The following is a 14492-nucleotide window of genomic DNA, read 5'->3' as shown; positions in this document are numbered from 1 at the left end:
AAAAATAATTAAACAATACCTTTTCTTCAAAATGCAAAAACAACACTTTTTGCCCTGTAGCGGGTAAATATTAAGTTAAAAATATGCCGCTTTTGCTGGGATATAGTATATTTTCTAGGCATTCCGAAAACATGCACAACTGAAAATTGTCGATTTTTGATATATGACGTTGTTGAAGGAGTGAGCGACATGCAAATTTAAGAACGTTCTATTTGGATTGGTTTTTTATTCATAAAACCCAAAGAAAATGTCACAAATCTACATGCCATTCGTAAACGGATATATATCCCATTTTTATAATCGTTTATCACAATAATTATAAATACATTGTGCCTTAATTCAGCCTTCCACAAAAAGATTAACGAAACTTTACACAACATATTTAATCAAATATCGCCAAGATGTTGCCGCAGGAAAAAATTACAGCAATTCAAGGTGCCACCTCTCACCAAGACATTAAATTATCAATCATTTTTTTTCAAGGTAATGAAAATTTTGCTTATGGCAATGATAAGCTATTCATTTCAAACCAAATGTATTCACTAAATGTAATTATAAGAATTAACAAAATGGAATCGAATTAGATGTACGCATGCTTTATGTAACGTGATAAAGTAGGAAACTGTAATGGTTAGATTTACCTGAATTTATGAATTTTTAAAATTAATTAAACCGAATGTTATTGAACAAGCAATAAACATGGTTTTTTTTTAAAATGTCAAAATGTTTTTGAGATTTACAATTGTAACTGCATCAGATTTTTTAAAATTTTATTTAAACCCTTATCCGCACCCCAATGGTGCATAGGGCACTGCATCATACAAACGCAGTGTTTTCTTGATCGTTAACACATGAAGAAAAGGTGATCAGCCCTCCGCTTCAGGTACCAGTCCAGGGTAATAAGGAATAAGTATTACAGTGAAAAAGTCACCCATATTTTTTTGTCCCCTCTGGGATTCGACCCCGGGACCTCCAGCACGGTAGCCAAACGCGCTGGCCACTATACTACGGAGGTGGACGAATATCTACCAGGTGACGCCTTTTCTAATACACTGTTTAGGGTTAAATAAATTGTTATTATTATCAATTAATAAATAATATTTTAAAAATTCATTTTTAAAAATGTTTTTTTATTCATTTTCTGAATAATTTTTAAAACGGAAATAAATGTCCCAACTATGAAATAATACACATATGAGGGTTCTGCAAATTAAACATTGAAAGCCATATTTGTAATGTATTATCAATGTCAAAATAAACAAGACATTTAAAAATAAGGAATGTACCTACGTATTTTAAAGTTTAAATCTCAGAACAAAATTATTGTTATTTTTTGTGAATATTTCGGAAATTCATTTACTGAATTATTTTACCTTTGTTAATAAATAGCGTTAATTCCAAATTAATAATATTTGTTAACAAAGTTAGAGTGATCTCACCATAGATGTCTCTAGTGAAATTCTAGCAAGTTCAAGCACAATGTTTTGAATTTGAATGATATATTTAGAAGTTCCAAGAATTTGTGTAGTGTGGTTGTCAATCATGGGTAGAATAGGTGAATTTTACATGTCGCTCACTCCTTTCAAGAACGTCATTAATCAAAATACTTGATTTTTCAGGAGAACGTTTTTAAAGTTTAAAAATGTAATACAATGTATTAAAAATAAATATCAAGCCATATTGAACTTTTTACTGTGCAACAGATCTTTTTAGGTAAAACCTGAAGGTTTTTTCTCCATTTGAAAAATATTTAGTATCTTTAAAAAAATAATTAAACAATAGCTTTTCTTCAAAATGCAAAAACAACACTTTCTGCCCTGTAGCGGGTAAATATTAAGTTAAAAATATGCCGCTTTTGCTGGGACATTTCCTGGGCATTCCGAAAACATGCACAACTGAAAATTGTCAATTTTTGGTTTATGACGTTCTTGAAAGGAGTGAGCGATGTGTGTAAAGTGATGACTTAAACCAGCTTATGACGGTTGTACGCCCCATAAATGCCCAGACTTCCATATTCTTCATCTATGTTGAGATGTCAAAAATAAGTTAGAGTGCATTTCCTTATCTCGTTGTGATTAAAGTTACTAGAAACATTCAAGCAATTTAATTATGTTTCAATAAAAATGTTGACAATATTTGAAGCGTTAGTTTAGATAACTTTAGGTATAGAAATCATTATTTCCTTTTGTAATATGTAACCCAGTTCATAAACGAACTGAATTATTTAAAATGCATTAGCGTTTGATTGTGCGAAACTGTTGATAACTTTAATTTTATACACATATATTGTTTGTAATTCTAAATGCAATAAAACATTTTGAATGATTTATTTTGTGGTTTTATTTTATATTATGTATCAAGATGAGGGCTCCAAAACGCATATTTTATTTATGTTTTACTTAGTAAATACCAAAATATAAAAAGTTGAATTTACTAAATTAAAAATGGATGGTTTTAACCACAAAGTGACGTCCGAATAAATTAATGAAATTACTCCAAAATACAGCTTATATTGCAACATTGTGCATATAAAGAGTTTTTAACTGAATATTATTAACTAACCATGTTGCTACTTTCCGCAGGAGTAAGCAGAGAGAACAGAATGCCACACCACTATCTAAAACGAAGCGAGACAGTGACAGTTTTTGTCTAGAATTTCACCCATGAATTACATCAAATTAATAGTAGCTTTGAACATAAACAGTAAACCCACTCACAAGTAGGCTATAAAACTTATAAAGTTGAAGCCTCAATAGGACCATGATAACTCTTATGTAACATCTCTGTGTTGCATGAGCCGTAGTTAGATTTCAGTCACTTTGACGATATGTTATTCAAGTAAAAAACTTTTTATCTATGGAATTACCAAGAAAAAAAATAGGTAAGGAGTGACGAATCAGAGAAACTAACGTTTTTGAGAAAGCAAATTTTGCAAATAAAAATGACGAACGTTTTGAGGGTGTTCAAATACTTGGGACACACTCAAAATGTATCCTTACAAATCAAATTGGACGTCTTACAACACAAATTTTGATATAATATTGTATTTAGTAAAAAAAATTGATTTAAAAAAAATATTTTCATGTTACATAGTCTACATATCGCTCACTCCTTTCAAGAACGTCATAAATCAAAATACTTGATTTTTCAGGAGAACCTTTTTACAGATAAAAAATGTAATACAATGTATTAAAAATAAATATCAAGCCACTTACTGAACTTTTTACTGTGAAACAGATCTTTTCAGTAAAACCTGAAGGTTTTTTCTCCATTTGAAAAATATTTAGTATATTTAAAAAATTAATTAAACAATACCTTTTTTTCAAAATGCAAAAACAACGCTTTCTGTCCTGTAGCGGGTAAATATTAAGTTAAAAATATGCCTCTTTTGCTGGGATATAGTACATTTTCTGGGCATTTCGAAAACATGCACAACTGAAAATTGACGATTTTTGATTTATGACGTTCTTGAAAGGAGTGAGCGATATCGCTCACTCCTTTCAAGAACGTCATTAATCAAAATACTTGATTTTTCAGGAGAACGTTATTAAAGTTTAAAAATATAATACAATGTATTAAAAATAAATATCAAGCCACTTACTGAACATTTTACTGTGCAACAGATCTTTTTTGGTAAAACCTGAATGTTTTTTCTCCGTTTGAAAAATATTTACCATATTAAAAAAAATAAAAAATAATAACTCTTCTTCACAATGCAAAAACAACACTTTCTGTCCTGTAGCGGGCAAATATTAAGTTAAAAATATGCCACTCTTGCTGGGTTATAGTACATTTTTTGGGCATTCCAAAAACATGCACAACTGAAAATTGACTATTTTTGATATATGACGATGTTGAAAGGAGTGAGCGATATACCGTTAGTGTGAATACTTGCCCTCATCTTTTATTCTTTCTTAAGACTAGCAAGTGTGTTAGTCATCAAGTTGGCAAGCCTGCGCGGCGCGCTGTCATAGTCTGCGCTCATGATGGTACTCAAGTTCTCAGACAAGATTTCCAATACTACTTTGAATCATGAGTACTATTTAGAATATTTAAATGTAAAACTTTTTTATAAAATCAAATTTGTTTTGTAAAACGTCCAATGTGATTTGTAATGCACCCAATTTGGTTTGTATAACGTCAAATTTGAAGTGTAAAACCTGTATAATCAAGTATTTTATGAGGCAGGTAGTTGTTTGTCTATCTTAAGTAATAAATGTTTAATTTTCCTCCTTCAACCAGTTGAACAACTAAAATTCAATTCAAAAGATAATATTGTGACGAAGGTGAAAAGATGGTAATATAAAATATTTTGTTTTATATTATTTTTTGTTTTATATTGAATATTTTGTTTTATATTGAATTGTTGACAATCAATCGCAATGGGTCAACTATCTTTTTTTTTCACTTTACACACGTGTAACATTTACCGATTCTACCCATTATTGACAACCACACAACTCAAATTCTTGGATGTTCAATATATATGAACCAATTTCGAAATGTTGTTCTTGAATCACTAGAACTTCACTAGAGACATCAACCAATAGATGTCTCTAGTGGTTTCGAAGTTGGTTCATATATATAGAACTTCCAAGAATTTGAGTAGTGTGGTTGTCATTTTTTTACGGATATCAATAATTTCAAAATATGCACTGTTTGCATAACATTGAAAAGCTATTTTTGAACCTAAAATCTGGTCATTTCAAGTCTACATAATCAGAGGGCATGTTTGACTGGATATATGGATGTGAAGGAACCCGGGACAGAAGAGTGTGGCATTCCATCCTCTCTGTCTATTGTTAAAGAGAAATAGCCAAATGGTAGTAGTAGCATTAAAAACTATTTTTATTCATTTAAAACATCCCTCGATTCAGTTTTTATTCAATGGTGCATAGGACACTTCATCAAATTGATGTAGTGTCATCTCAAGGCAAGATGAGCCAAGCTCTTAGAAATGGTCATGAGTTGAAGTTGATTTAGTTTAAGTATAATTTTGGCATTGATCCCGAGTTGTTGCGCGCTCCTAGCAAATTTTGTGCGAAGCTAATGATTATTTATGATAAAAATATCTATTAAGCTTTAAACAATATGCATAGTTATGCATTTCTTTAGAATGACTCATTAAATAGTATCTTTATAAAATCGATTTAGAAAAATAAAACATAGCCAATAGCTAGTAGTAGCTAGTGGCTTGTCACTGTATAGTTTACCCTACTTTTTAAGCAACTTATATAGAGAAAAAGAGGAAACCATACAACCACTATTGAATTTTTAATCAATAATCCAGATTGTAGTGATTGGGTCAAAAGTTAGGGTACTTTTGTCTTTTGTAATCTTCAATAGATTTAATTATAAAAATATTGAATCTTTTTATCTTATTATAACTTCTTAATTCACAAGTCCGTGAGCCCCAAGTCCAATATTGAGTGTGTCCAAATACAGGTTGACAAATCTCCAAGCACAAGAGCTTAGTCTCTTTATTGGAGAGGACTGCGTTATTAATTTTAAGATTGTAAAAGTAGAAATGTCTACAAAATGAACATATATTTATTTTTTTATAATTTAGATTTTTTTCCACTTATTTTAACATTTTGACATTTCAACACACATGAAGGAGAATATGGAAGTCTGCGTATTTATAGGGCTTATTACATATCATAGGCTGATTAAGTGATCACTTTATGCACGTGTAACATTGACACACTACTCAAATTTTCAGAACTAGATATATTGAGCAATCCATGACACAGTACATATGAGTACAGTGTCATGAGAATAATCAATATATCTAGGAAAATAAAACGTAAAATATACGACGATTATAAAAACTCTCATTTTGCTAAAAATATATATTTTAAATTAGTGCATCATGTCTTTAAGAACTTAATATTGAATACGAAATATTCTTAAATATTCTTCATCTTTGTTGAGATGTTAAAAAATTAAATGAAAAAATAACTCCTGTAATTGGAGATAATCCAGATTTGTGGACAAGTATTTGAACACACTCAAAATGTTGTAAATAAAATACGAACATAAAATATCGGTTTAAAAAAATATGCACGCTAGTTGTCACTACATTCTTTATAGTATACGGCTGTCCAAATTTAAAACACAGTAAGGGACATTTTTTTTGTAGTAGGCTTTTTTTGCATTTATGGTCTAAGTAGACTCTACTTAGTCCAAAAATACAAAAAAAACCTACTACAAAAAAATGTCCCTTACTGTGTTTTAAATTTGGACAGCCGTATATTCCTTGTCCGCCTCCGTAGTGTAATGGTCAGCACGCTTGACTACCATTCTGGAGGTCCTGGGTTCGATTCCCAAGGGGGGTAAAATAAATATAAGTGATTTTTTCACTGTCATATTTATTCAATATTACCCTGGACTGGTACCTGAAGCGGAGGACTGATCACCTTTCCTTCATGTGTAAATGATCAAGATAACACTGCGTTTATATGACGCGGTGCCCTATGCACCATCGGGGTGCGGATAAGGGTTTTATTATTATTATTATTATATTCCTTAGTGCTCCCCACAGATTAGATGTCTGTTGTAAATTTTACGAATATCTCCGTAATCTAGGGTTAGTAATAGAAAGAAAAAAATGCGATTAAGTTCCATTGAGGAGATACTGTATACATTACATATTAATGGGATTTCTATTTCGAGAATAATACCAATAATTTATAAATCACTAGGATTATTACACATTTTTGAGCCATACAATACATAAGGCTTTATAGTACCTACCAACTGTTGCATTTGCTTATATTGTAGAAATATGGATTTTAAAGGGAATTAAATAATGTAGTCCATTTACTTACTCGCGATAGTCGTGTCGTTATATTAAAAAAATGCAGTAAAGTAGCAATAAAAATTAAATAATTAAAAATAAATTTACAAAGCTTATATCCAATTGAAATTTTAATAAAAATAATAAATGGGTGTGACATGATCCAGATTTTTCAGAAGTCAAATTGTCGACAGTATTTTTTTTTTTTTATTTAGAAAAATATAATGTTTAGTGATATCAGTGGAAAAAATAATTGACAATATTTAAAGAATAGTGAAGTACCTACATTTTGGATAGTTACATTTTATAAGAAAATATGTCAATTCGGGTACTTATTTAGCATGAAATTCAAATGACAATTCTTTCAAGTTTGTTTTCGTGTCGTATCGTGAAATTTTGAAAACATTCGGCTTATTATGTAACAAATAAAGTACATATTTCCACTGCTCCTTATATTTATAATACGACATGATTAAGATTTTTCATAAGTCAAACTGTCAATAGCGTATATTTTTAAATTTTGAAAAATAGAATGTTGGGTGATATCAGTGGAAAAAATATTAGACAATATTTTAAACAGGACGAAGTACCTACCTTCTGGGTAGTTACATTTCATAACAACAGATGTCACTTAATTCGGGTAGGTACTTACTTATAAAGCGTGTAATTAAAATAACCATTCATATTATGTACTTTGAAATTCATAGGTCAAATTGTCGACAGTATTTATTATTAAAAAATAAATAAAAATAGAACGTCACGGTAAAACGTAACAGTGAAAAAAAAATTGACAATATTAATTTTAAACATAATGAAGTTCCTACCTTCTGGATTTCAGCATTTTACAATAAAATATGTCAATTTGGGTACTTATTTAGCCTGAAATTTAAATAATTCTTACTTAGTAGTTTGTTTTCGTGTCGTGTCGTGAAATTTTGACAAGATGCGACTTAGTATGTTACGAATAAAGTACATATTTCTACTGCTCCTTACATTCACAATATACTGTATTCTTGTGAAAATAATCGTTAAATCTGACGACGAATTATCGAAAGAGTTGCCGAATGATACCAAAAGTTATTCGACTCAGAAACCGAAGGCCTTGCGGTGGAAATGGCCGCCTGTTGTGAAAAATAAACCGAAATACATTGTGGAGGAGGGGGAGAATTTGCAGCATAAAATAGTCCACTTGGATCTGAAGGGGGCCCCGCCAAAGTTGAAGTACCTCGAAGAACTTTTACCCCTGATGAGGTCCGCTGGTGCGACGGGCATTTTAATAGAGTACGAAGACATGTTCCCGTTTCAAGGGAGTCTCGAAAATATAACAGCTCTCAACGCATACACCAGAAAAGATGTAAGTTACGTCACAATTAACATACTTTATGGTAACATAATAGAACTTAGCTTCTTTTCATCTCACCAATAGATGTCTCTAGTGAAGTTCTAGTGATTCAAAAACAAAGTTTCGAAATTGGTTCATATATATTGAACATCCAAGAATTTGAGTTGTGTAGTTGTCACTTTGTTTTTCGGAAATTGGTATAGAACTTTCAAGAATTTTAGTAGTGTGGTTGTCAATAATGGGTAGAATTGGAGAATGTTACACGTGTGTAAAGTGATCACTAAACCAGCCTATTACGGTCGTCAGCCCCGTAAATGCCCAGACTTTCATATTCTTCTCCATCTTTGATGATATGTCAAAAAATAATACGAATAGCACTAGTTACAATATCTTAATCTTCACCTTTTGTACAATACCTACATTCAAATTACTACTTACGACAGACTGAAATTTGTGCCCGACCCATCATGACGTATGGAATCCAAAGTAGAGCAAACACCGCTGCCACAAAAAATGCGCTTAGAGTGTCAGAAATGAAGACTCTGAGAAGCATATCAGGCAAGAGTCTTCGAGAGAAATGCCAGGATCAGGGAAATATGAGATGGAAGATGTTGTTAGGTGGGGACGGCAACGAAGGAGACAATGGTATGCGCATGTGAGGAGAACGGAACCATCCAGACTCCCCCCCACATCGCACTGTACGGCCAACCCCATGGTAGACGACTCACGGGCAGACCACCAAAGAGATGGGTCGATAGCTGGGAATCGACGTCGCAGTAGGCTAATCCCTCTTAAAAACAGGCCACAAGGCCTAAAATAAGAAGAAGAAGAAGAAAGGCATCCGTGATGTAATGTAGATGAAAAATGATCGAGTGTGTGTCATGTTGCTTGGCTTATAGCTTCTCCGTTACCTGAGGGCTGTGAAGGCCATCGGCATGGACGTGATCCCTCTCCTGCAGACCTTCGGGCACCTGGAGTTCGTGCTGAAGCTTCGAGAATACCGTCACTTACGGGAGATAGATGACCACCCCGACTCGATCTGCCCATCCAAAAACGAATCCATCGAACTAATCAAAGAGATGATTAAACAGGTTCAATTTCTCATGATTTTTCCGTTTGTAACTTTTCGATTTTGTCGTATGATATTTTTTTACTTCATTGTTTTTTTTAATTATCAATATAGTTTAATACAATTTGATTCTGAGGACCTATCCGACATCGGATCCATGTTAGTTCACGAAGAACTTTCAATAAAGGTGGTATCATACATGATAAAACTACTGAAGGACATTGGTACCATAAACCAAGCTAGGACACAAAATGTCGAACCCTCTTCTAGTGGAACGGAAGGCCTGTTGACGACAGTCAACAGTCCGGCTTCTCCTGAGGAGTGCAACGTGGTTTTCTCCCAGCAATGAGCTAATGCTGAGAAGTTGCTGATTGGCCCACACTAGTTTATTATTTCTGATCCCAACGCAGATTAAAATAAAACACGTTTTTATCTAGAAAAAACTAACTGATCCACTAATTGATCTTTAAATCGTGTATATAATAAGCTAGGTAAGTAATAAATGCAACTCCCATCTAAAAAAAATTATTTGACTAAGAAAGATTCGTCACCACCCATTTTAGACCCTACCTACTACTTTCCTTTATATTATATACCTTGACCTTTATATTTATAACCTTGACCTATTTAACCTTTATAACTTTGACCTATTTCGACTTACATCCTTTAGCCCAGATTTAGCATATATGTATTTGGTTGCTAAATCTGGGTAAACTGTTATCGTTTGGAAATGTAGGATATTCTTTGAAGAAACAAATTTCACCTTATATTTCAGTAGTTAATTTAATATAAGTACCTACATACCTACATACGAGTATATTACGTAAATAAATAAAAATAACTTATTTTATATCACCTTGGACTAGTATCTTAAGCGTAGCTCTGAACATCTTAGCTTCATATAATTGACGATTTAGCCCTTGATCGACTAAATCGATGGAGTGCCCTATGCATCATTGGTTGCTGATGAAGGTTTTGATCATATTAAATTTTGTTTTAGGTCATAGAGTTTCACTCCATTGCGGATGTCGTAAAATGGTTCCACATCGGGTGTGACGAAGTTTATCATGTAAACGCGTGTCCGGATTGCTTGGCAAAGAAATATTCCAACGAGTAAGAATTTTGATTTGAATATCATATGAATTTTGCTTCTGTAAGATGCTAGATCTAAAATTTAGCACATACCTGATCAAAAGAACTTTGATTACTATGCAATAAAGTTGTCTTTAAACTTTTTTTCTGTAACCTGCTCCCATTATCCATAAACTATTAAAAATATAAACTAATCATAAAAGTGCTATTCATAAATGGATGATGGAAGTTGGTAGATCTGAAATGGATCGCATTATTTGGCCATGTCGTATTTGATTTCAAAATAAATTTCCGTTCATTGTAATTTCATAAATATATTTTGTAAAATGTGCAAGGGCATATTATTACACTTTGTATATGATTAAATAAATAAAGATAGCGGTACAGGATATCGAAGATTCTGTCTGCAAATGACTGTCCGTTCGCGTGGTCTCTTTGAAACATGTAGGTATTTTTTCAGGATTATATTTGGCGACCACGTTAAGGCAGTAGCATCGTACGTCAAGACTATAAACTCTAACATATCCGTCCTCATATGGGACGACATGCTGAGGAGCATTTCTTTCAATCGGCTGTTCAAGCTGAAACTCCAAAACTGGGTGGGCATCGTCGTGTGGGACTACACGACATCCCGCTCGGCCCAGGAGGCCTACCGCTGGTACCATTACACTACTATGTTTAAGGACATTTGGATAGCTTCCGCGTTCAAAGGAGCCACCGGGTCGGGAGAGACTCTGCCGGATTTGAAGCATCATTACGAGAATAATCTTTCGTGGCTCCAGTTCGCGTCCAGGTTCGAACTGGCTGGTAGCGGCGGCCTCTTGTACAAGTTTCGAGGACTTTTTCTGACAGGCTGGTCGAGGTATTCCCACTTCAGTATTCTTTGCGAGATGCTTCCGGTAGCTGTACCTAGCCTCGTGATCAATTTGATTCTGGTCGACACGTACATGAAGAAGACGCTCCAAAATTCATCTCTCCACAGCTTGCACGCGGAAGTCTACGATGCCTGGTCACCTCTACTCGGCTGCTCTAAATACCAGACCCTCCCTAAGAGTACCCCTCCTTACGAATATCTGACCAAAATGCAATCGACCGTTTACCGCGACTGTACGTTCGACGGGCACAAACTTTATTCTAAAATGGTAACGTTGAAAGATACGGAGAAAGCGATCATCGAACTTAATTCCGAAAGTCTTTTCAAAGAAAACGGATACACGATGTATAATATAAATCATAACATGGTGCAATACAGGACGCATATTGATAAAAAGGCCAAAATGGGAGAGGCGTACGTCATTTCTCTCGCGGCCGAAATGTGGAGGGATGTCAAATCGTTCGCTGACGCGCACACCGCTGACGAGTTCGTGGAGCTGAGGCTGGACCCGCTGCTGGTGATGCTGAATCGAATATTGAACGTGTACGGGAACTATTCTCAACAGAGCAGGGTCTGGGCGAGGCGACCCTTTCCGAGCGAATCTCGGATATTATTACCATAACACCAAAAATATGGAATAGACAAAAATTAATACGGGAATATCATAAAATGTACGACGATAAGAAAAACTCGCATTTTACCAAAAACGTTTACTAAAAACATTTAAAAAAGCAAATGCAACATGTTTTTGAGAACTTTATATAAAATACGAACATAAAATAATCGGTAAAAATTTAAGATAATGCTAGTTGTCACAATTCTTTACATGTGTTGCCGAGGCAACCGAGGTGCTCCCTACAGATTGGATGTCTGTCGTAAATTTTACGAATGTTCCGTAATCTAGGGTTAAGGACTAATTTTCAATGTAACGAAATTATACCAAACGCAGCCTTCTCCCGTACGACACAATCGTTGCGTCTGTGTTGGTATTTTTGGGTCAACTCTAATGGAGTACATTATCGCCAATGCCACAAGCAATCTTAATAATTAATATTTTCATTTTAATTATTCTATCAAACATAGGGTTTTCTACCAAAGGACGGTATACAGTGAAACCTTTATCTATCGTTTTTGAAGGGACCTATTGAAATAAACTATGAATGTGGGATTAAGAAGTCAATACACAAGGAGATACCATCGAGTAAAGATACCGTCCTCCCAATCTGCATAACCACTGGTAGGTTGAAATTCTAAGAATACAGCTTTTAGATGTTAATAAATGTATTTATTAAAAAAAATACAAAGATGAACAGAACAAAAAAAATAAAGTTTATAAATGTGTAAAGTGTTGTAAATGATCCGTGACAGACGTTTGTTTTTTTTTACTGTTTTATTTCAAGTCAACAGTATATTTTCGGCTTTGCAAATAATATTTTTTTCGGCGCCAGTTATTGAATGTGCGTAGTAGAAAGTTTTAATATTTTAAAGAGTGTGCATGCTTCTCAAAATGAAGGTATAGGCAGCGGTTCCTCTTCATAAATCAACCTTGCATCCAACAAGCTTTCGATAGTTTCTATCCCACGCGTTGGAACATTGTCTTCGAACGTAACAAAATTTAGAAAAATATTTTTAAAAAAAACTCCGACAAAATATATCAAATAAGTATGCAGCGTAATTCAAATATTAATGCGTTAAAATGGTGGATGGATATTTTTGTATGAAATGAATCCGGGGTAGAGAAATAAGCGACACATCCGGGAAAACGATTATTCGAGGAACGATAGATAGAGGTTTCACTGTATTTAAATAATATTTGTTTGTGATAAACAGTTGTAAAATTATATTAGAAATTACTGTATTTTGTTAACAACTAAGATACTGAAATGAGATATGAAAATATCGATTAGATTAGATTGAAAAATGAATTTAATATTTACTGTAACCACATGTTATATGTAAAATGTTTCATTGCAAAAATATAATAAAGTCTAGCTCGTAGACCGAGTTCACATTAAAATAAGTTAATACCTTTTTATGATAGTAATATTTTAATTTAATTATGATATATTTTTATTTAAATTTCTAAGTTTAAGGTCATTTAATGATAAAATCTCCTTTTTGCGCTCTCGCGGGAAAAGCGGCCTGCTGGTAGGAGTCAGAATAATCAGCGGGTATGTACGAGGAGATACACGAATGTGGAAGAGGCGAATATTATTTGCAAAAGACATTCTGGTGTGGCGTTCTATTCTTTCTGCCTACCCTTTCGGCGTGATGCTTAGTTAGTTCATAATATTACTTAAAGGAATTCCATTATAAAGATATCACCCTTAACTGGTACCTGAAGCGTAGGACTGATGACATTGCCTTCACGCAATTGACGATCAAGATAACATTGCGTCGATACGATACAGTGCCCTATGCTCCATTGGGTGCGAATAAGGGTTAGAAGAAGAATAATGAGTCGTTTGGTTACTGTGCTATTACGGCGTCAAAATAAATTGTTATTATTCAGACCTGACGATGGAAGTTTAGCTTCCGAAACAAGTAGTCTTTAATAAAACTCAAGTGGTATAAAAACAAGTATTTCCTTAATCATTATTTTGACTGTTTATCTATTTAAATTCTGATAAATTATGCTAAATTCGTATAATTAACGACTAAGAAAGCACTGCATCGATTTGATGCAATGCATCAATGCATCAAATCGATGCAGTGCTTTGAGGGCACTGGCCCTATGCACCATTGCATGCAGATTATAGTTAGAAGAAGAAGAAGAAGAAAATTTACATTTTTGATATTTAACTATAAACATGGATTTTTTTATAAATTATATGCTCAACACTTTGTGTGTCCAAATAATTGTTAAGAAATCTGTAATTTCTCCGACTGAGGAGTTATTTTTATATTTTGTATATTAAAATGGTTAACTTTGTGTATAACACTCTCCTTAACATTCATCGTTCACTTTGTGCTATTACACAAATTACAGTGGTATTCCACTTTAATAAACACTAATTCGTGTCTGCCGGTTTCGGAGTAATCATTCCATCATCAAGTCATTAAAATAAAATTATTACGGTCTGATATTTATACAAAAATAAAAGTTTGAAAGTTATTTTTTTATTTTTTTTACTTATGTTGATATAAAAAAACTAAATTAGAGGCATGCTATGTATTCCAGATAATAATATCGCTCACTCCTTTCATGAACGTCATAAATCAAAAATCGTAAATTTTCAATTATGCATGTTTTCGGAATGCCAAGAAAATGTACTATATCCCAGCAAAAGAGGCATATTTTTAACTTAATATTTAC

General features: G+C 33.3%; 1 protein-coding gene and 1 non-coding gene across 2 annotated transcripts; both read left to right on the top strand.

Annotated features, from left to right (window-relative positions):
* Positions 1-6265: 6265 nt before the first annotated feature.
* On the top strand, positions 6266-6338 carry TRNAG-ACC (transfer RNA glycine (anticodon ACC)). Its single transcript has one exon. It is a non-coding gene; the product is annotated as a tRNA-Gly (tRNA).
* Positions 6339-7734: 1396 nt separating this feature from the next.
* Positions 7735-13802, top strand: LOC148307250 (hexosaminidase D-like). The gene is made up of 4 exons (XM_088263770.1): positions 7735-8153; positions 9041-9232; positions 10211-10323; positions 10763-13802. Exons 1-4 carry the CDS (start codon positions 7743-7745, stop codon positions 11796-11798), a joined length of 1752 nt encoding a protein of 583 aa, XP_088119896.1. The 5' UTR covers positions 7735-7742; the 3' UTR covers positions 11799-13802.
* The last annotated feature ends 690 nt before the right edge of the window (positions 13803-14492 follow it).

The sequence above is a fragment of the Brachycentrus maculatus genome, unplaced genomic scaffold (genome assembly GCF_059751285.1).
Source record: "Brachycentrus maculatus isolate JH-2025_06_01 unplaced genomic scaffold, ASM5975128v1 h1tg000203l, whole genome shotgun sequence".
Lineage (NCBI taxonomy): Eukaryota > Metazoa > Arthropoda > Insecta > Trichoptera > Brachycentridae > Brachycentrus > Brachycentrus maculatus.
This window is presented reverse-complemented; position numbering and strand designations above follow the sequence as displayed.